Here is a 23,962-nt window from a genome sequence, read left to right on the forward strand (position 1 = left end):
GTTTTCTTTAAGCAGTCAACATTAGAATGCAGTTTAAACCACCCCAGAGTAGTTTTATATAATGCGCCCCAAAGTCATTTTCCAGTGCTTTGTCGCCATTATTTCTTGATGTGCATCAGTTCTAGATTATTAATGTTTCATGGAAAAAGGTTTGAAAATAGCTGTCTCCATAATGAAAATCCAAAGTGTCTACCTACAACTGATAAAAAGTTGTCATAACGTGTGCATGTACTGGCTGCTCTCTCGCTCGCGTGCCTCAGCCAATAACTGTAGTGCTTCCTCAACACACGGCCCTCCCCACCACTCACTCAGCAACAGCCTGTCTCACTGCCTGACAGTCAGGAGCAGTTCACAGTGGGGGATATATATATATATATATATATATGAGATGCCGTGGCGGCCGCAGTGCAAATGTCTGCGAACCAATACATTTTCACTCGCAACTTTTTCAAAGTAGCCCAATTAAGTGGGAAAACTGCAAACATGGCAACACTGTATATATCACTGGCCTTATCTCTCCATATTGGTATAGATCTACTACTCACAAATCCTCTCAGGATCCCTCCCCTTTGACCCATTACTTTCTTCACTGCCTCAGCATATAACACCCTCTGCACTATTCTAACCCTTGGTAACCTCAACCTGCCTCTCTCACACTGGACATTTCTGATCCGAAGCCCCTTGGGCACCCCTACAATTAACACATACCGCGTATTTTCCCAATGCTACTCATTCCTTTGTCTCGTGCCTTTCTACACACTTCTCACACATGGGAACCTCCCTCCTACACAATGCGCCACATGGCCATAAACTTGACACCTGTAACAACTAGGGATGCACAATATATTGGTGAACTTATCGGAACTCATTTGCCTGATGTCTAGTTTAACGCTGATGTGCAAAACCGATGTCAAAGCTGACGTGAATACCTATATAACGTAATGACGCCATGTAAAATGTTGCGCTACACTTGGAACGTTCCTAACCTAGCCCACAATGTCTGCTGTGTAGATCGAACAGTCATTTGAAAGAGTAAGACAATTTCAGCGACTCAACTCAAAAGGCGAAATCCATTAATGGCAAGATAATGGTATTCATTGCCCTTGACAATGAACCGTTCTGATGTCGGTGATGTTGGCTTTTGCCGAATGGTCGAGCACTAGTACACTACCAAGTGTGCTATTTTCCAGATGTTGCTCTACCAAAGTTATACAGTAATGGAGTCACTGCTAAAAAATAAACATTGCGTCACTGCTATTAGCATTATGACTGACATTTGAACCAGCGATATCAGCCCTGTGAGCATGCTGAGTCTGACAGCACAATGTGTCGTTGAGGATTTCGTACTGAGGATGTTGCATGTTCGTGAATGTGCCGGTTTGTCATACCGCCGCTGCCATTTCAATGGCATTTGAGAACATGTTTGAAACTTGGAAACATGAACACACTAGCAAGCTCCATTCAAACAACTGACTCGAGATATATGCTCATCCACTGCGCCTGCAGCAGATGTGACCCTCTCTCATGGCATTAAAACGCCTGCTCGACAAAGCGATTCGGTGGCATTCTCTCTCTACTGTGTCGCCACTATGCTCAACGCTATGTACAAGGACCGCTACTTCGATGCAGACAAGAAACTGTGTTTACGTGTTTACGTGAAATGTTACATACGCAGCTGGACAAGATGGAAACGGACACAGTGACCGTGCGCACGGGAGAAAGAAAGGCCATGGACAGACAGAGCTGAAACTTCACTGCTTGACATATGTCATGAAATCCTGGTTGAGAATTAAACGACTGAACAAATGAACAACGAAACAGCACAGCTCAGCAAGTAAGTGAAAGAAATAGGTTTTGATTATTATGTTTTAGGGTAATGGGGACATGCATAAAAGCCTCAAAAAATAAATTTTTGGTGTGTGTGTAACCTTTATTTAACTAGGCAAGTCGGTTAAGAACAAATTGTTATTTACAATGACTGCCTTCCCCGGAAAACGCTGGGCTAATTGTGCGCCACCCTATGGGACTCCCAATCACGTCCGGATGTGATACAGCCAGGATTCGAACCAGGGCCTGTAGTGATGCCTCTGGCACTGAGATGCAGTGCCTTAGGCCCCTGCGTCCGTGTGTGTTAACTGAATTCTTGAAGTTAAATAGTTATCAGTATTTTAGATTTAATTTTGCAAGAAAAATATCGGATATCGGCGCATCACTAGTAACAACGTAATGTATTTGGCGCATTATCTCATACGGTATAACTGAAATATCCTAACATCAATTTGTCTCATTAAATATTTTTTGTTTGTGCTGGACTCTCAATCATGGCCTGGATTCGAACCAGGAACTGTAGTGATGCCTCTTGCGCTGAGATGCAGTGTCTTAGACCGCTGCGCCACTCGGGAGTCTGGAACAAAGAGGAACTGATTCAAAAATTGAAGGTTAATAAGGAAGATGACCTTTTTAGAAAATATTTGTACTTTAATTATTTTAAATAATTCATGCCTGTGGAGTCATTTAACAACAAGGAACAGATTTTAAAAAGTGACGGGTGCACACTCAGCAGCCGCCCGACAGTACAGCTTGCGTTCAGCCGAGCGGGCACACTCAAACAGTGATGACGATAAATCAGCTAAGTCTCTCTCTGGGGCAGCCTTAAAAAGTAGTGTGTGTGTGTGGAGTCCACACAGGTTTTCTAACCCTGATTTGCGGCCACAGAGCTCTGAGGATTGGGTTTCCTGCTAGTTATCTTGCTATCTATTATCAACGCTAACAGTAAGCAAACGTTAAACTCAACACGCTAGGCAGCTAGCTAGTTAATTAGCAGTTTTGTAAAATGTTTTAGCTAGCTATCTAACTACGATCGCACCAGCTAACTATGCAGCGATGGGTCTAACCCCCTACCATCAGGACAGCCTCAATTTGTTGGGGCATTAACTCTACAAGGTCTCAAGCATTCCACATGGATGCTGGCACATGTCAACTCCAATGCTTCCCACAGTTGTGTGAAGTTGGCTGTATGTCCTTTTGGCTTTTCTTGATACATGGGAAACTGTTGCGCCTGGCACCTACTACCATACCCCGTTCAAATGCACTTCCATCTTTTCACTTGCCCATTCACCCCTGGAATGGCACACATACACAGTCCATGTCTCAAGCAGAAAAATCATTCTTTAACATGTCTCCTCTTAATCTACACTGGACAAAAATATAACATTTAAAGCCCATGTTTCATCAGCTGAAATAAAATATCCTAGAAATGTTCCATTTGCACAAAATGCTCTCAGAATTTCTCCCAAATGTTGTTTACATCCATTTTTAGTGAGCATTTCTCCTTTGCCAAGATAATCTATCCATCTGACAGGTGTGGCATATCAAGGAGCTGGTTAAAAAGCATGATTATTACACAGGTGCGCCTTGTGCTGGGATCAATAAAATGCCATTCTAAAATGTGCCATTTTGTCATCACACAATGCCACAGATGTCTCAAGCAGAGAAGTCGGACTTGGGTGACTGGAGACAAAACTGTTGGAAAAGCATTCCAGCTGCAGCTGGTTGAGAGAATGCCAAGTGTGTGCAAAGCTGTCAAGGCAAAGGCTGGCTACTTTTTAAAGAATCTCAAATATATATTTTGATTTGTTTACCACTTTTTTGATTACTACATGATTCCATGTGTTATTTTATAGTTTTGATGTCTTCACTATTATTCTACAATGTAGAAAATAGTAAAAACAAAAACTCTTGAATGAGTAGTTGTCCAAGCTTTTGACTGGTACTGTAGGTCCATGATGTCAGGAAGCTTGGCCCTAGTGATGTACTGGGCCGTAGGCACTACCCTCTGTAGTGTTTTACGGTCCGATGCCGGGCAGTTGCCATACCAGGCGGTGACTCAACCGGTCAGGATGCTCTCGATGGTGCAGCTATGTAAGTTTTTGAGGATCTGGGGACCCATGCCAAATCTTTTCAGTCTCCTGAGGGGGAAAAGGTGTTGTCGTGCCTTCGCTACTGTCTTGGTGTGTTCTGACCATGATAGTTTGTTGGTGATGTGGACACCAATGAATTTGAAGCTCTTAACCTGCTCCACTACAGTACAGCACTGTCAATGTTAATGGGGGCCTGTTCGGCCCTCTGTTTTTAAGGTAGTCCACAATCGGCTCCTTTGTCTTGCTCACATTGAGGGATCGGTTGTTGTCCTGGCACCACACTGCCAGTTCTCTGACCTCCCTATAGGCTGTTTCATCGTTGTCAGTGATCAGGCCTACCACTGTTGTCAGCAAACGTAATGGTGTTGGAGTCGTGCTTGGCAACGCAGCAGTGTGATGAGGCCGGTGACAGGTGGTCTACTCCTCAATGCCATTGGATGAATCCCGGAACATATTCCAGTCTGTGCTAGCAAAACAGTCCTGTAACGTAGCATCCGCGACCACTTCTGTATTTAGCGATTCACAGGTACTTCCTGCTTTACTTTCTGCTTGTACGCAGGATAAAATTATATTCAGAGTTCCCTATTGGAGGATGAGTGAGAGCTTTGTTTGCATCTCTGTGTGTGGAGTATATGTGGTTCTAGAGTGTTTTATTTTTTGAATTTATATATTTTATTTTTCTCTGGTTGCATGTGACATGCTGGTAGAAATGAGGTACAGAGGATTTAAGTTTGCCTGTATTAAAGTCCCCGGCCACTACGAGCACCGTTTCAGGATGTGCATTTTTGTTTTTACACATGGCCTCATATAGCTTGTGCCAGCATTGGTTTGTGGTGGTAAATAGACAGCTACGAAAAATAAGAAACTCTTGTTTAATAGTGTGGTCTACAGCTTATCATGTGGTACTCTACCTCTGTCAAGCAAAACCTCAAGACTTCCTTAAAATGGGACATTGCGCACCAGCTGTTATTGACAAATAGACACACCCCCACACCCCTCGTCTTACCAGACATAGCTGTTCTCTCCTGCTGATGCACAGAAAACCCAGTCGGCTGCATATTATCTGTGTCGTCGTTCAGCCACGACTCTGTGAAACATAAGATTTTACCATTTTTAATGTCCTGTTGGTTAGGATAGTCTCAGATCTTCCGTTTACTCTCCAGTTATTGCGCGTTGGCCAATAGAACGGATGGTGGAGGCGGGTTACCCACTCACCAAATTCTTACAAGGCACCCCGATCTCCGCCCCCTGTATTTCTGTCTTTTCAATGTCAGGGATTTGAGCCTGTTCTCAGAGCAGCAGTATATCATTGGCGTCGTACTCATTTAAAGAAAAAACGTTTAGTCCAGTTTGAGGTGAGTAATCTGTTGTGATATCCAGAAGCCCTTTTCGGTCATAAGAGACATTATCAGCAACATTAAATAAGTTACAAACAATGCAAATAGCACACAAAATAGCACAGTTGGTTAGGAGCCCGTAAAACGGCAGCCCCCCTTCGCCATTATAATTTCTATGATTGCAATGACTATTTCCTCAGTGGATGTCGCTACACATTTGGGCTCCCTATCCCCTATCATTGATGCCTGTTAGTGCCCAATTATGCTGAAGTGATCCTTCAAGCTTCTTTTTTGAGTGGATTCTGAATTCCTTTTGGGAGCCTTCCCTGAAGAATACCACCATCTTTCCTTGTCGAGTGTTTTGATGTGGATCTTGAATCGAGTTGAGAATTGCCAGGGACCATACGATATTATATCTGTACTTAGGTGCTGATATGTATTGAGATTCTATATGTATTACAATTCGATACTGTGATTTTTAAGATTCGATGTTCCAAACATATTGCTCACATATCTGTTGCAGAGTGACAGAGCCATGATAATGAGTTTAGATTAGTCATAGAAATACAAGTGCATAAAACAAATTGCTGCCCTAATTAAAAATAAAAAAAAGATGGAGAACAAGCCATAGCTTGGAAAGGAAAGGAAAGATAGGTAGGCACAGCCAACGAGCGCTAAATAATATTGCAATATTGTCAAAACGATATGATATAGCATCAATAATATCCCGACATGTAACTTGTTTTTTTTTCTTATCACTAGTCTTGAAGATTTTTTTCTTCTCCTGATTTATTAGTACTTGAATTATCTGAACTGTACCTCTCTGATGACCCAGTTCATAAATTATGCAGACTTATCTGGGCTAAGACTTTCCCATGATGATGATGAATGCAGAGGAAGATGCCTTAGTCTCATTGAATTTTTTATTTTCCCCATTTAACATGACAGCAGTATTGCTGGGAAGGCACACTGTTAAGTGCTGTAGTGGTATCTGAGAGTTTTCTAGATTTTGATATCAAAGATCAGCAGTGCTACACGGGCCATGCAGGTTCTTCTCTGATCTCTTTTGCCCTGCTATGAAATAGGATACTGTCCCCTACCAGCTCTAGCCTACAACCCCCCCCCACCCCTCATGTCCTTACGCCAGCTGAAAGAGGTCAATCACCTGGAGGGGCTGGCCACTCAGAGGCAGGATGATTCTCCCCTGCAGGCTTGCTGTGGAACAGGCCACTCCTCCTGAGCCCCCTTTGGCACAGAGGAATGTGCAAGGCGCATAGTGCAGCTGGGCTTAAGCCAGACCAGAGACTGGAAGGTATGTGCCTATGCAGCCATCCTGACATGGGGACCAAGGGACAGGAGGAGACGAGAGCAGCAGTGTGCTACTCTCTTATGTAAACCCTCTCTCTCTAGCCCAGGCGAGTCATCCAGCCCTGTGTGTGTGTGTGTGTGTGTGTGTGTGTGTGTGTGTGTAAATAGATCACACAGGAGCTGCCTGCTTAGTGGGGATCTTTGCAAAAACTGTACTCTTACCTTTTCCTCGCTCCACTCTTTGGTGCCTATTCTTTCAGGAAGTGCACTTATACACTGCTTCCAGCCACACCGGGCTCAGCAGTCCTGGTCTGTCACTCAACAGACCTGAACACGTTCCAATGTGGTGTCATAATGGTGGCAGTAACACCCCTCCCCCCAACACACCTCAGTCACGTCTGTTCTCTTCTTTCTCCAGAGACTGAGTAGTATTCCTCTTTCCTTGCTTGATGGGTTAAGATTGTTAACTGTTAACAAAGTATATTTTTTAAGACACCGATTGCTCTTGCAGTCATTTAATGTTAATTTGATTTTGTCGTTGTGCTAATCAAGGTGGCAGAATAGCTGAGTACAGTAAGATGTCCTGCTTCCACACATGTATAAAAGGCAAGCTGGTGCGAGTCCTGTTCATTCAAACTAGCTGAGATCTTCCTTTTCTTCATGTGTTCTCGATCACCCAGGTCCCCCATACAGACATGACATTTCTACATTAAGCGAGGCACCAGAGTGTGAACCCTCCATTCTTAAATAGAATTTTGGACTCTTCCTAGAGCTGGCCGTCCCGGCCAAACTGAGCAATCGGGGAGAAGGTTTTTGGTCAGGGAGGTGACCAAGAACCCGATGGTCACTCTGACAGGGTTCCTCTGTGAAGATGGGAGAGAGAACCTTCCAGAAGGACAACCATCTCTGCAGCACTCCACCAATCAGGCCATTATGGTAGAGCGACAAGACCGAAGCTGCCCCTCAGTAAAAGGCACACGACAGCCCGCTTGGAGTTCGCCAAAAGGCACCTAAAGGACTCAGACCATGAAATTCTCTGGTCTGATGAAACCAAGATTGAACTCTTTGGCCTGAATGCCAAGCGTCAAGTCTGGAGGAAACCTGGCACCATCCCTATGGTGAAGCGTAGTGGTAGCATCATGCTGCTGGGATGTTTTTCAGCGGCAGGGACTGGGAGACTAGTCAGAATCAAGGCAAAGATGAACGGTGCGAAGTACAGGGAGCTTTATGATGAAAACCTGCTCCAAAGCACTCAGGACCTTAGACTGGGGATAAGGTTCACCTTCCAACAGGACAACGACCCTAAGCACACAGCCAAGACAATGCAGGAGTAGCTTTGGGACAATTCTTTGAATGAGAAGCCCAGCCGTAGCCGAGACATGAACCCGATCAAACATCTCTGGAGAGACCTGAAAATAGCTGAGCAGCAACGCTCTCCATCCAACCTGACAAAGCTTGAGAGGATCTGCAGAGAAGAATGGGAGAAACTCCCAAAATACAGTTGTGCCAAGACTTGAGGCTATAATCAATGCCAAAGGTGCTTCAACGAAGTACTGATTTGAAGGGACTGAATACTTATGTATTCAGTGTTAACTTAGCTAAAAAAAAAAATTAAAAAAAATCAAATTAATAAAAATGTAAACAGTTTTTACTTTGTCATTTATGTGGTGTTGTGTGTAGATTGAGGGGGGGGTGAACAATTTAATCAATTTTAGAATAGGACTGTAACCTAACAAAGTGGAAAGTCAATTGGTCTGAAGGCGCCGTGTCTTTGCCATAGATGAATAGTGTAAACGTCACCCTATGCCCTTAATAATCCCGCCTCCCTGAACCCAATCTAACTTTATCAATCTAGAAGCAACAGTAATTTTTCATACTTTGGTCATCATACTTTTGATCTGGTTTCATCAAATTTCATAATTTTATTTCAGCTTCCTTTCCCCTACCTTTTACATTTTGTGTCAATCTGTAGAGGGGTCACTGAGTGCGTTTGAGCACGGCCCTAGTCCGCTGATCAAAGCCATGGCTCAATGGTCTTCTGCTGCAGAGATACTGTAGTGCTGCTGCTCTTCCTGGGCGCTGACTGTCGAGCATTGAGTTTCTGCAGCATGCTTTGTGGAGGTCTGCCATTGGCTGCTGTAGGTACACTCTGTCTCTCACTCTGTCTCTAGAAGTCATAGGCTCTATGTATATGGCACACACTGTTCTGCCTGTGCACCGCATGGCCACACAGTGCAAGACCCCATGCTTTCTGGGGGTTCCCCCTCAGTCCCATAAGCATTGGTATATAGCAATGGTAGGGTATTGTGTAACTGTAAACATGTAGGCCTAACGTGGGCTATAGGCCTGGTACGGCAATATGTTATGCTGTAATTATTACGAGCAATATTTCTGCTCTAGCTAAGAACTGTTGTAACCACTTACTGTATTATAACACCCATATTGGACAGTTGCACAGCTCCTGTCATTTTCCTTGATCTGATTTACTGGTGTATCATTAAATGTGAAAGGCCCCCACCTGCAAGTTGCCTCACTTTGATTACACCAGCCCTGTAATGGTGTCTCTTGACTACTGTGTTTTACAGACAAAAACCAAAAGTTATTTTATAAAAGAAATCTCCCAGACTTGGACACTGACGCAGTACTGAATTCGACAACGTTCTATGAGGGAAGATTCTAGAATTCCAAGACACTCCTCTGGTCTTTGGCTCAGCAGCCAGCTGGGCTCTACTCCCACGGCTACGCCCATCTAGCGCTAATGTAGGTTTGCATAAAGCTCCCCCCCCCGGTCTACGCTGGCAACTCCCCAGACACTCCATTAAGAGAGCTGGTGATGACAGGAACCTTTCAAGGTGTCCATCTAATCTCTTTATACATCTAAATATGGAAGAGAAATGTGCCAGGAGACCCTGTTCTATACAGTGAGTGTAGTTGGCCTATGTGATCCGTCCTGATAGTCATTGTGTATGAAAACCCAGTGAACTGCTTTGGATTGAGGATAAATCCAACAATTTTGATAATTTCTTAATGGTATTTAATAAAAATGGTAATTTACCTTGACAATTAGATTATTACACAAAAAAAATCAAAAATGTCTCAGGACCAATCCAGTTAACAACCCAAATGAAACTATCAGTAATTAAAGTGCAATCTGTGTACGTACACCAACAGATATGCTAAGAATATGTACAGCAGTAAATATATTAGCGAGCTTTGTCGAGAATCCAGTATAAAACTACAGGCTGTGTTTTTATATAAACAGTATTTAAAAAAAATAATGCAATGTACAGCAGTAAGATAGTGTTTCCTCTGCCTTCATTTAAGTGTGGCGCTGCGCCACGACCGAATCATTGCCACCACACCTATTTCTACCAAACATAGATTCTGTGGAGCTTTTCTTGGTGAATAGATCATCTGGATTCAACACACTTATGAAGGTTACTTAGCTCTTTGAGCTGTGGCAGGCAGCCTGCAACTCGAGAAACACAGCGTGCCAGGGACCAGTTCGCAATACAAAAGCTCCGTGTCGCGAAACACAATTCACTTGAATCACCTCAGTGTACCCGTGTGAGAAACTGCAAAAAAAGGTATGTTAGCTTGTTTGTTTGACTATCATTAGCCAGCCAACTAGTTAACTACATAAACTATCTAGAACCTAAAAACTACTAACATCATTTAGATCTAAGTTGAAGTCAGAGGTTTACATACACTTAAATTGGAGCCATTAAAACAACTAGTTTTTCAACCAAAATTTTCTTGTTAGCAAACTATAGTTTTGTCAAGTCGGTTAGGGCTTCTACTTTGTGCATGACACGTAATTTTTCCAACAATTGTTTACATACAGATTTTCACTTATAATTCCAGTGGGTCAGAAGTTTACATACACTAAGTTGACTGTGCCTTTAAACGGCTTGGAAAATTCCAGAAAAGGATGTCATGGCTTTAGAAGCTTCTGATAGGCTAATTGACATCATTTGAGTCAATTGGAGGTGTATCTGTGTATGTATTTCAAGGCCTACCTTTAAACTCAGTGCCTTTTTGGTTGACATCATTGGAAGAAAAAAAAATCAATCAAGACTTCAGAAAAAAATTGTAGACCTCCTTGTGAACAATTTCCAAATGCCTGAAGGTACCACATTCATCTGTACAAACAATCGTACGCAAGTATAAAACACCATTGGACCACGCAGCCGTCATACCGCTCAGGAAGGAGACGTGTTCTGTCTCCTAGAGATGAACGTACATTGGTGCAAAGAGTGCAAATCAATCACAGAACAACAGCAAAGGACCTTGTGAAGATGCTGGAGGAAACAACAGATACTTTTGTATCTATATCCACAGTAAAACGAGTCCTATATCGACAACCTGAAAGGCTGCTAAGCAAGGAAGAAGGCACTGCTCCAAAACCACCATAAAGAAGCCAGACTACGTTTTGCAACTGCACATGGGGACTTCTTGTAGAAATGTCCTCTGGTCTGATGAAACAACAATAGAGCTGTTTGGCCATAATGACCATCGTTATGTTTGGAGGAAAAGGGGGGTTGCTTGCAAAACGAAGAACACATACCAACCATGCTTTGCTGCAGTAGAGATTGGTGCACTTCAAAATAGATGGCAGCATGAGGAAATAAAATTATGTGGATATTGGAGTAACATCTCAAGACATCAGTCAGGAAGTTAAAGCTTGGTCGCAAATGGGTCTTCCAAATGGACAAGGAGCCCAAGCATACTTCCAAAGTTGTTGCAAAATTGCTTAAGGACATCAAAGTCAAGGTATTGGAGTGGCCATCACAAAGCCCTGACCTTAATCCTATAGAAAATGTGTGGGCAGAACTGAAACGCATGTGTGAGCAAGGAGGCCTACAAACCTGACTCGGTTACACCAGCTCTGTCAGGAGGAATGAGCCAAAATTCCCCCAAGTTATTGTGGGAAGCTTGCGGAAGGCTACCTGAAATGCTTGACCCAAGTTAAACCATTTTAAAGGCAATGCTACCAAATAATTGAGTGTATGCAAGCTTCTGACCCCCTGGGAATGTAATGATAGAATTAAAAGCTAAAATAAATAATTCTCCCCACTATTATTCTGACTTGTCACATTCTTATAATAAAGTGGTGATCCTAACTGACCTAAGACAGGGTATGTTTACTAGGATTAAATGTTAGGAATGGAGTTTAAATGTATTTGGCTAAGTTGTATGTAAACTTCTGACTTCAAATTGATAATATTGCTGCCACAATTAAACTGTACGGCCAGCTATTGAATATCCACAAGTAACATTATGTTGATGATAGAAACATGGTTTTCTAACGTTTCTATTCTAGCAAGTTAGCTAGGTGGTTTGTTTGGAACTGTATCATGTGCAAGAAAGAAAGCTACATTTTTCTTCAATTAGATTTTTTTTCTCAGGCGAGTTGATTGAAATCTTTCCAGCCACAGCAGCAAAATAGAAAGGGGGTAGTAAGGACAAGTGTCAGGTAATGTTAACTTAGCTAGCTAACGTCAAATCAGCCTTATTTTTATGACACTTTCTTTAGTTAGCTTAAGCTTTTAAAGGGATAACTATCCTTTTTATAATAAGTGTGACTTTACTAGACCTAGAGGAGGCAGAATCCCGGGAGTGAGTTAGGGATGCATGAGGGACAAAATTTAACAGAGGATAGAAAAACCAGGAGGGTAGATGGAGTAAGGCCAATTTGCGCACTACCGGCAATCCAGATGTGACATAAAATTGACAGACAGAAGCCGTGGCTATATAATACGCCACATGGTTAGTCAAATGTCCTTTAATTAGGCTAAGGGCTAAAAATGTTTGCATATTTAGTCTGTAGCACTATGTATTTATTTCTGAGCCAACTCCACCAGGACCTCGATGGCCCAATGGGTTTCTGGGTGCATTCAACATTGAGGAGGAGAGGGAGAAGCCAGGTGGACAAGACCAGGGTGCAGTTCTGGGTTCGGGTTCAGAAAGGAGGTAAAAACATTTGTTTTCAAATGCTGTGATTAAACCAATGTTACATTCTGTGTGTTGGATCCACTAAAACAGTTATTAATCACTTATTTTCTGTTTTGCGCTGCAATTAGGTAATGGATCCATATCTTGTTGGCCTTCAGGACAGCCTAGACCGGAGGTTCCAACACCGGTAGATTCTGGGGGCCTTCAGTCTGTTGGGACCTCAGCCTGCTTTCTCTAGTGAGAGGATAAACACCTTTAACCTGAACCTCTTCCCCAAGCTGTTCTTGCAACCGCCTGAGGCTGCTGTGCTGCAAGAGTGGTTGTCTTACAAGCAACATGTGTTTGTTGGAGCATTCAAGGTATGGCATTGAGTGTGAGTCTTTTGAAGAGAACATTTTAGGCCAGTGTTGCCCAACCCTTTTTCCTGTTGAACTACCACTCTGTTGGCTCTTCTTTAATGTTGAATATTTTTTTGTTTTTAATGTATTTCAGGGGTTGGACCAGATGATGGCAATGACAAAGCTGGCCTTTCAGTTTGATGAGTGGAAGCTATCTACACTTGCCTTATCCAGCTGGCAGCAATCGCACTGACTATACCAGTGTCTTCCGTTAATTGTGAGAGGGACTTCTCTGCAATGAAACGAGTAAGAACATTTAAATGTGGAAGTAGATCCTCTTTGTCCCAGTCCCCCCTCTTATTATTCTTTTGTTATTGCAGGTCAAAACAGACTTGAGGAACAGACTGCAGGGAGAGCATCTAGCCGCCTGCATGCGGCTCTGCATCAACAACCCCCCCCCAAATCAAGCAGCTCAATTACAGGAGAGCGTTGGAAATCTTTTTCCAAAAGCCCAGAAGAATTAAGTGCTCTGACAAAGGCTGTTACCTAAGTCAGAACTAGGTTTTTGTCAGAACCTGGAAAGAGATTTCCAATGCCCTCCTTTTGTGATGAACATGAATCAGGGGACTCTAATTCATGTTCCTCTGTTAATTTTGTCAATATAAACGTTTTTTAATTCAGAAAGGTCTCTGTGTTTCTTTAGATAGCTGCAGCACTCAACCTTAAGTTGCATCCTGTATACTATAATCATTTTACCAATACGTTATTGATATACTTTCTAGAGGTAGAAATATATTTAAGATGGTTAGTGTTTTTCCTTTTTAAATGCCACCAGAATCAAGCTTTTCAGTACTTGTTTTGGGAGAGAGGACCCCGGAACACATGAGAATGAGCTATGTGAAGAGTTGAGTATATGAATAAGAATACAGTATTGAATCCAGTATATAAATAATGTAACAAATGCAATAGATGTATTAGAATGAGCAATATGAAAGGGAAAGGAAGAACACATTATGAATACTGTGTTAACGACAGTATAAAGGAAACGGTCCAGTGTTTAATGTTTCTATACAGTGCTTTCGCAAAGTATTCAGACCCCTTGAGGAAACAAAATATAATCTATCTACACAATAGCCCATAATGACAGTGAAATGTTTTTTTTATTTTCATGTTTGCAAATTTATTAAAGAAAGAAATTCAACCTTATTTATGTAAGTATTCAGACCCTCTGCTTTGAGACCCTAAATTGAGCTCCGGTGCATCCTATTTCCGTTGATCCTTGAGCTGTTTTTACAATTTGATTGTAGTCCATCTGTGGTAAATTCTATTGATTGGGCATGATTTAGAAAGGCACACACCGGTCTATATAAGGTCCCACAGTTGACAGTGCATGTCGGAGGAAAAACCAAGCCATGAGGTCGAAGGAAAGGCACAGATCTGGGGAAGGGTACCAAGAAATGTATTCAGCATTGAAGGTCTCGAAGAACACAGTGGCCTCCATCATTCTTATTGAAGAAGTTTGGAACCACCCAGACTTACTAGAGCTGGCTGCCCGGCCAAACTGAGCAATCGAGGGAGAAGGACCTTGGTCAGGGAGGTAACCAAGAACCCGATGGTCACTGACAGCTTCAGAGTTCCTCTGTGGAGATGGGAGAATCTTCCAGAAAGACAACTATATCTGCAGCACTCCACCAATCAGGCCTTTATGCTAGAGTGGCCAGACGGAAGCTGCTCCTCAGTAAAATGCACATGACAGCCCACATGGAGTTTGCCAAAAGGCACCTAAAGTACTCTGACCATGAGAAAGATTATCTGGTCTGCTGATGGCAAGATTGAACTCTGGCCTGAATGCCAAGCGTCACGTTTGGAGGAAACCTGGCACCATCCCTACGGATGTTTTTCACGGACTGGGAGACTAGTCAGGATCGAGGGGAAAGATGAACGGAACAAAGTACACGGAGACCCTTGATGAAAACCCACTCCAGTGTGCTCAAGACCTCAGACTGGGTCTAAGGTTCACCGACCCTAAGCACACAGCCAAGCCAAGACAATGCAAGAGTGGCTTCAGGACAACTCTCTGAATTACCTTGAGTAACCTAGCCAGAGCCCGGACTTGAACCCGATCAAATATCTCAGGAGAGACCTGAAAATACCTGTGCAGCGACACTCCCCATTGAACCTGACAGAGCAGAGAAGAATGTGAGAAACTCCCCAAATACAGGTGTGCCAAGCTTGTAGGCCAGGAACTTATATGCGTGCACGGGCTCAGGGACCAGCCCATTATTCCTCCACCACCAAACTTTACAGTTGGCACTATGTGGTCTTCTCCTGGCATCCGCCAAAGCCAGATTCGTCTGTCGGACTGCCAGATGGTGAAGTGTAATTCATCCATTGAACACGTTTCCACTGCTCCAGAGGACAATGTTGGTGAGTTTTACACCACTCCGGCCAACGCTTGTTCATGGTGATCTTAGGCTTGTGTGCCTAAGATCACCATGGAAACTCAATTCATGAAGCTCCCGACAAACAGTTGTTGTGCTGACATGGCTTCCAGAGGCAGGTTGAAACTCACTAGTGAGTGTTGCAACCGAAGACAGACCATTTTTATGCGTTCCAGCACTCTGCGGTCCCGTTCTGTGAGCTTGTGTTACCTACCATTTCTCTCTTCAACTGATCGCTACCCACCCGCCCGTCTAGAATCACTGCTCTGGACGGTTCTGACTTAGAATATGTCGACAACTACAAATACCTAGGTGTCTGGTTAGACTGTGAACTCTCATTCCAGACTTACATTAAGCATGTCCAATCCAAATTTCAATCAAGAATCGGCTTCCTATTTCGCAACAAAGCATCCTTCACTCATGCTGCCCAACATACCCTCGTAAAACTGACTATCCTACCGATCCTAGTCTTTGGTGATGTCATTTACAAAATAGCCTCCAACACTCTACTCAGCAAACTGGATGTAGTTTATCACAGTGCCATCCGTTTTGTCACCAAAGCCCCATATACTACCCACCACTGCCATCTGTATGCTCTCGTTGGCTGGCCCTCGCTTCATATTCGTTGCCAAACCTACTGGCTCCAGGTCATCTGTAAGTCCTTGCTAGGTAAAGCGCTGCCTTACCTCAACTCACTGGTCACCATTGCAGCACCCACCCGTAGCACTCGCTCCAGCAGGTATATTTCACCGGTCACCCCCAAAGCCAACTCCTCCTTTGGCTGCCTTTCCTTCCAGTTCTCTGCTGCCAATGACTGGAACGAATTGCAAAAATCACTGAAGCTGGAGACTCATATCTCCCTCACTAACTCTTAAGCATCAGCTGTCAGCAGCTTACCGATCATTGCACCTGTAAATAGCCCATCTGTAAATAGCCGACCCAACTACCTCATCCCCATTATTATTTATTTTTTGTTCCTTTTCACCCCAGTATCTCTACTTGCGCATTCATCTTCTGCACATCTATCACTCGTGTTTAATTGCTAAATTGTAATTATATCGCCACTATGGCCTATTTATTGCCTTACCTCCCTAATCTTACTACATCTGCACACACTGTATATAGACTTTTCTATTGTGTTATTGACTACGTTTGTTTATCCCATGTATAACTGTCGCACTGCTTTGCTCAATGTTGGCCAGGTCGCATTTGTAAATGAGAACTTGTTCTCAACTGGCCTACCTGGATAAATGAAGGTGAAATTTAAAAAAACATCACTTATATTTGACCGGGGCAGATCTAGCAGGGCAGAAATTTGACATTGAAGGTGGCATTCCATGAAGGTGCCACGTTGAAAGTCCCTGAACTCTTCAGTAAGACCATTCTATTGCCAGTGTTTGTATATGGAGATTGACATTGCTGTGTGCTCGATTTTATACACCTGTTAGCAACGGGTGTTGCTGAAATAGCTGAATCCACTCATTTGAAAGGGTGTCCACATTTTGTATATATATTGTGTACTTGAATGGGAATATTGGTTTGAAATTCTGTCAATCCCCCATAACTAACCTATTAATAGAAATATAGATAATAGAATGGATGTTACCATTTAAATTGACTGGCGGCCGTCTTTGTAGTAATGAAAAGTTAAAATAAATTAAATTCTAAAGGTGTATGAATGGACAAAACCATCGATCATTTGACACCATTCATTCCTATGTTTAGACTCTATAGCGCATTGAAGCCAACTGTTGTCGGTTAAGATATTAGATGCGCAGTTTGTGCTACTCCATGATGTGACGTTTCAGGATAGCTCAGTGCTGCCCCATCTCTAATTGAGTAACTCAAGTTGAAGGCCTGACCGTGGCACTGCAGGCTGCCATTAGCAACTAAATTATCCGTAACTTCTGTATGTGATTACATTTTAAATATTTTTTGTTTGTTTTGAATAATCTGTTCAAGGACATACATCTGGTGTATTAGAACCAATTATTGGCACCATAATTGTCTTCTAAAATGTGTTTATTTGTATAAAGATTGACCACGTCATTTTTCCCTTCTATAATGGGGATCTTGTTTTCTGCTAACAATGCCCGCAGTACCACTGTCGGCCTTGAACTTCTGTGGAACCAGGTCTGTCAACTGAGACTGCGCTGCTGTCTGTCTCACGAATGCTCTCCGCACTGCAAAAGCTGACGCTCTTGTCTCTGTTCTCATCCTCCTAGATCTATCCACTGCCTTCGACACATGAACCATCAGATCTTCCCCTCCACCCTCTCAGGGCTGGGTGTTTCAGGTTCTGCACTCTCTTGGGTTGCATCCTACCTGGCAGGCCGCTCCTATCAGGTGACGTGGAGAGGATCTGTGTCTGCAGCACATGCTCACACTATTGGTGTCCCCCAGGGCTCGGTTCTAGGCCCTCTCCTTTTCTCTATACACAAAGTTACTCGGCTCCGTCATATCATAACATGTTCTCGCCAAGCATTGCTACGCGGATGACACTCAACTATTTTTCTCCCTCCCCTTCTGAACCCCAGGTGGCACACCCAGGTGCCTGGCAGATATCACTGCTTTGATGTCGGCCCACAACTCAAGCTCAACCTCGACATGATTGAGCTGCTTTTCCTCCCGGGAAGGCCTGCCCACTTCAACACCTCCCTTCACGGTTGACAACTCCACAGTTGTCCCCACCCAGAGAGCAAAGAATCTGGCATGACCCTTGACATCTTTTGTTCTCTGAAAGAATCAAAGCGGTGACTCGCTCATGCAAGTTCGTGCTCCACAACATCTGTAGTGTTCGACCCCACCTCACACAGGAGGCAGCGCAGGTCCTTATCCAGGCACTTGTCACCACCGGTCTAGACTACTGCAACTCGCTGTGAGCTGGGCTCCCCACTTGTGCCATCGAACCCCTGCAACTTATCCAGAACGCTGCAGGCAGCCTGGTGTTCAACCTTCCCAAGTTCTACCATGTCACCCTGCTCCTCTGCACACTCCACTTGCTTCCAGTCGAGGCTTGCATCCACTACAAGACCATGGTACTTGCCTACGGAGCAGCAAGAGAACTTGCATTTCATGAACGAACTGTCACAGTTGACTTTTTTCCCCCTACTAGCACTCACTTTGATAACTACGTTATTGAAGACAAATGTACTATCAGTGAGATACTTGTGCACATGTGGACACCCCTTCAAATATGTGAGTTTGTTTTTTTCAGCCACACCCGTTGCTGGCAGGTGTATACAATCGAGCACACCGCCATGCAATCTCCATAGACAAACATTGGTAGTAGAATGGCCTTACTGAAGAGCTCTGACTTTCAAAGTGACACCGTCATAGGATGTCAGTTCGTCAAATTTCTGCCCTGCTAGAGATGCCCTGGTCAACTGTAACTGCTGTTATTGTGAAGTGGAAACGTCTAGGAGCAACAATGGCTCAGCTGCGAAATTGTAGACTACACAAGCTCACAGAATGACACCGCCAAGTGCCGAAGAACGTAGGGTGTCAAATTCGTCTGTCCTCAGTTGCATCGCTCACAACCGATTTCCAAACAGCCTCTGGAAGCAATGTCAGCATAAAAACTGTTCATTGGGGGCTTCATGAAATGGGTTTCCATGGCCGAGCAGCCGCATACAAGCCTAAGATCGCCATGTGAAATGCCAAGCGTCAGCTGGAGTGGTGTGAAGCTCGCCGCCATTGGACTCTGGAGCAGTGGAAATGCCTTCTTTGGAGTGATGAATCACGCTTCACCATCTGGCAGTCAACCGTCGAATCCTGTTTCAGCATGACAATGTTCCCGGGCACAAAGTGACATCTATACAGAATTGGTTTGCTGAACGGTGTGGAAGAAATTGACCGGCCTCCACAGATCTCTGACCTCAACTCCATCGCACACCTTTGGGATGAATTGGAATGCCGACTGCGAGCCAGGCCTAATCGCCCAGCATCAATTCCTGACGTCAGCTGCTCTTGTGGCTGAATGGAAGCAAGTCCCCACAGCAATGTTACAACATCTCGTGGAAAGCCTTCCCAGAAGAGTGCAGGCTGTTATAGCAGTAAAGGGGGGAACCAACTCCATACTTAAGCCCATGATTTTGGAATGATGTGTTGAACGAGCAGGTGTTCACATACTTTTGTGTATGTGGTTGTCCAACCTAGCCATCTTAAAATGAATGCACGAACTAAGTTGCTCTGGATAAGTTTCTGCTATATTATTAAAATGTTTAATTATTGCAGCCAGCAAGCAACTGACGATCCCCAGAACAGACTCTTCCTACCTTATTGAAAACGGGGTGTGTGATGGTTGAGGTTCATTCTTTTCTCTCTCTCCTCTCTGTCAGAAATGGTGGAGTCCATGAAGAATGTGGCCGGCATGGACGTGGAGCTGACGGTGGAAGAGCGGAACCTGCTGTCAGTGGCGTACAAAAACGTGATCGGAGCCAGAAGAGCATCCTGGAGGATAATCAGCAGCCTCGAACAGAAAGAAGAGAACAAAGGAGGCGAAGACAAACTAAAGATGATCAGGGAATACAGGCAAACGGTGAGCCACCGGGACGGCGGTAGTAGAAGAATAGAATCACCTTGCTGTCGAAATGTTAGTTACATAATACATGTAGACCTATTGCATCGGAGGGATGGTGTGGGGCTCCTTTCAAAGTAGAGGTTAAGACTCGGGTCCTCTTTTAATCTTTTGAAGAGGTCATTCAATGGTTATGTAAAAATGAGACTTCATAGTTGAGTGTGATGTTTTTTCCCATTCTCGAGTTTGTTGACAACTGGTTGTGTGTGTTGTCTGCTCTGCAGGTGGAGACTGAGCTAAAATCAATCTGTAAGGACATTCTGGATGTACTGGACAAGCACCTCATTCCAGCTGCAAACACGGGAGAATCAAAGGTTTTCTACTACAAAATGTACGTCTGTGGATGGGAGATATCTTCAAAAGCTATTTTGCACACACCAGCGAGTATGTACGCCCTGCCCTGACTGCGGAAGTAATATGAGAAAAGGCTTCCATGTCTTCTCAGTGCAGCATTGTGGCAGTTGCTCACACAACACTCGCTCTCTCTCGCGCTCTCTGGCAAGCAGAGCGTAAAACCTCTTATCTGAGCTGTAAAAAAACAGCTACTCTGCATCTGTTTTCCACACTTTTCTGTGAAGTGTGCACTTGTGCGCAACCTTGAGCTTGGCCAATAAACCCAAAATGATCAACACTGACCATACCAATCACTTATCTTAGACATTTTGCTGATGTCATTCATTACAATAAGCAGACTACTAGAAACGTGACATTTTCTAATATGGGTGATTGTTAATGGGACAATTGATGGCTACAACCATCAAACTAGTACTATTAACATTTGGTCTTCATCAAGGACCTGAGGGCTGCGCTGAACATGTTATATTTCCTCTCTGTTAAAATGAGCAAAACATTCTTCTATCCAAAGTGTTTAAAATGTTCTATGCTCCCTGACTGTCTCATTTTGGTTTGTATTAGCGAGCTGGACACAGTCAAGAAACTGTATGAATGTAGGTCCATTATAATTTCTGCACATTTTCAATTTGGTTTTTGTCATTTTAAAGTATACGTGACCGACCGCCTCGATTTGGTCTTATGTATCAAAATTTGAAATTGTGTGTTTTTTTTTAACGTTGGATAAAAGTGGAGACACAGAGCTAGAAAATGTTATATTATACACTGCAACAATGGGAAAATAACTTTCCTTTGAAAGTTGACAAACTTGTTAACCCCACCTTTGAGAAAATGGCCCTTTTTTTTATTTTTTCTTATACCCATTCAGCATTATTCACACCCACTGAAGCCTTAGTCCCAGCCATCTCTTTAAGGATTCACATGTGAGGTCATGTGGTAAACACACGTTATATCACGTCAAATCTAAGTTTATTTGTCACATGCACAGGATGCAGAAGGTGTTAACGCTACAATGATAGTACTTGCATAGTAGCAATATCAAAAACAAAGTGTCCAGATAAAAACATTCTGAATATTTTATCGTTATGAGATGACGCTCACCCGACACACTTGTCTAAATTGATGGGTTATGTGAAGGAAATGCTACAACCACCCCTCACCCAGATCTTGCTAAGGGAATGGGTCACTATTGTCTAGACATGTACACATGTTCATGAAATGCCATCGATGGTTGTAATCACCCACAGGCGCACCTGCTAATTTGATGGGTCGTATAATAATCCGGACGAAGTGGAGTCTTTTGTTAGACATGTAGCTAGCTAGCTAAACAATGAACCGGCATAACCCCAACTACTACCAATACAAACATTGTCATAGCTGTAGTATGAATCTGCAGGTAGCTAAAGCTAACAAACTAGGTTAAATGTTAACTAGATAACATTAGGCTATAACTAGCAATGCAAATGGATTTCTGATTCAAATAATATAACTACACAGATCATACATCTAACGTTAGCTAGTGAGCCAGCAAGCTAACATTTGCTAGCTAACGGTCTGCTTTAACTTGCAATAAAAATGACTTTCTAACCAAATTTGAAACCTTTATCTGAGCTAGGCTCTTACCTGTATACATGGATGAATGCGTCACGGCAGACTGGAACTACTTTAATGACGTTTTCTTTGTAGCTAAGTCTTGTTTGGCCAGCTTTGTGTCAAGTCACTCCAGTTCACACTAACCGTGGCCTGTTCAGAATGTAGCCCATCACTTTTTCCTACTGATCTGTCGATAGTGCCTGTTAAATTCAAGGCATCAAAAACTTTTGTAGTTCTCGATGGCTAACGTTATATCTTAAAAAATGGCACGGTAGAAAGGACTGTCAACATACTAAACAGCTCACGTTATAGACAGAAGCATGCTACATGGCAGAACAAATTCAATCCCATCTCCTGGTATGTCCAGCCCATACATTATCTCAGCCAATCATGGCTAGTGGGAAGGTTCGTGTCGCACCCCCGCCCCAAAATAAAATCAATAAATAATTCTAATACTGTATATATTTATTTTACCCCCTCACGAGCTGGATTTGGCCCACAGCCATATATTTGACATCCCTGGTTTAAAGAATCACAACAAAAACTCTGGTGTACATGGTTATAGACTTATTGTTCTATTAATCATTATAGCATCAATTCAGGACATTTATCGCGATATAGATTTTTGTCCATATCGCCCAGGTCTAGCACTACCCCACAGCGATTTAAAAGCACACGCTTGGTATAAGCAAGGGCTCTTAATACCAGTCCTTTTAATTCCAAATAGGAGAGTTCAGTGCAGAAGTGCATACCTCAGGAAAAGAGTCCTATGTTAACATAAGGAAACCATGGATTTATTGTTGTTTTGAGGGGTTGAAATAACCATGGTCTCGTTCTCCCCTCTGTTCTCAGGAAGGGAGACTACCACAGGTACCTGGCAGAGTTCGCTACGGGTAACGACAGGAAGGAGGCGGCGGAGAACAGTTTGGTAGCCTACAAAGCCGCGAGCGACATCGCCATGATCGAGCTCCCCCCGACTCACCCCATCCGCCTGGGACTGGCACTCAACTTCTCCGTATTTTATTATGAAATTCTCAATTCCCCTGACCGCGCATGCAGGTGGGCCCCCTCTCTCCTGTCTTATCTTCTCATCTTCTCTCTCTTGGGGCTCATATCTGGTGCTCCATCATGCCATGGTGAAATTTTCAGACTGGGTGTGCAGTACAGTCTCACCAACACAGTACATTGAGGAAGTCACCTCATGCCCTGGCTAGTAATATATATATATATATTTCATGAATACATTTTATTGTATATTCCATACATGTTACTAGATGTTCAGCCCATTGTTGATGTGTGACTTGGATGCTGTGTGAAATCCAACCTTTGACCCCTCTGCTCTGCCCACGCTGCTGCCCTCAGGTTGGCGAAGGCGGCATTTGACGATGCCATTGCAGAACTGGACACGCTGAGCGAGGAGAGCTACAAGGACTCCACGCTCATCATGCAGTTGCTACGCGACAACCTTACATTATGGACTTCAGACATGCAGGGAGACGGTGAGTGTTCCATGCTTCTTCACCTGTTATATGTTGCACAATTGGACTAAACACACTAAAGCGTCTCTTTTCAGTGTTGTTCAAAAGTATGCTGCTACATCAGTTTGACAGCAAACAAGGTCACGTAGAGGATGGGTGTTTTCTAGCTATTGACTTTACTGACTGCTGGACTGGTATGGTGTACACTTGACCTTGCCTCAGTACAGTGGTCCTTCTCTAACCGAAGCACCTCCATCTCTAGCTCTCTCTTTCTCCCTCTCTTTGTCTTTCACCTTCCTCTTTGTTTCTCTCCCTTTTACTTTTTTTGTCCTGGTCCGTCTGTTGAGCTGTACTCCCTTTAACTGCTCTAATATCTCTCTCCCATCTCTCTCGTGTCTCTGTTTTCCTCTTGTAGATTCTTAAGGACAACCCCTCTTCATTCCCTCTATAGAACTGTATTTTGTAAGTCATCTCTTTCACCTTTCTTGGACATACCTCTTGCTCCCTCACTCAGACTTGCTTCCCCTCACTAACCCTTTGCCACTGCATCGTCCAGTGCCAGGTTGGGTTCATTTGGGCACACCGTAGCAAAATGTTGTGCAACGGGAACAAGTGTTTCTTATTAAATAGTGCTGAACATTGAGTGCATTTTTAGGTCTGTT

At 43.4% G+C, this 23,962-nt stretch overlaps 1 protein-coding gene across 3 annotated transcripts in view; it reads left to right on the forward strand.

Annotated features, from left to right (window-relative positions):
- Positions 1-23,962, forward strand: part of LOC123998749 (14-3-3 protein epsilon) — a 32,756-nt gene that overhangs the window by 2,794 nt on the left and 6,000 nt on the right. The window contains exons 2-10 of one of the 3 annotated variants that reach the window (XM_046303871.1): positions 12,430-12,538; positions 12,649-12,879; positions 13,013-13,164; positions 13,239-13,762; positions 19,640-19,839; positions 20,103-20,209; positions 22,675-22,881; positions 23,185-23,321; positions 23,716-23,762. In XM_046303871.1, the coding sequence (XP_046159827.1) occupies positions 13,684-13,762; positions 19,640-19,839; positions 20,103-20,209; positions 22,675-22,881; positions 23,185-23,321; positions 23,716-23,723 (738 nt within the window). In that variant the 5' untranslated portion in view covers positions 12,430-12,538; positions 12,649-12,879; positions 13,013-13,164; positions 13,239-13,683 and the 3' untranslated portion in view covers positions 23,724-23,762. The remainder of the gene's footprint in view (positions 1-12,429; positions 12,539-12,648; positions 12,880-13,012; positions 13,165-13,238; positions 13,763-19,639; positions 19,840-20,102; positions 20,210-22,674; positions 22,882-23,184; positions 23,322-23,715; positions 23,763-23,962) is intronic. The other 2 variants (XM_046303869.1, XM_046303870.1) reach the window with 2 other exon arrangements.

Source organism: Oncorhynchus gorbuscha, linkage group LG16 (genome assembly GCF_021184085.1).
Source record: "Oncorhynchus gorbuscha isolate QuinsamMale2020 ecotype Even-year linkage group LG16, OgorEven_v1.0, whole genome shotgun sequence".
Classification (NCBI taxonomy): Eukaryota; Metazoa; Chordata; class Actinopteri; order Salmoniformes; family Salmonidae; genus Oncorhynchus; species Oncorhynchus gorbuscha.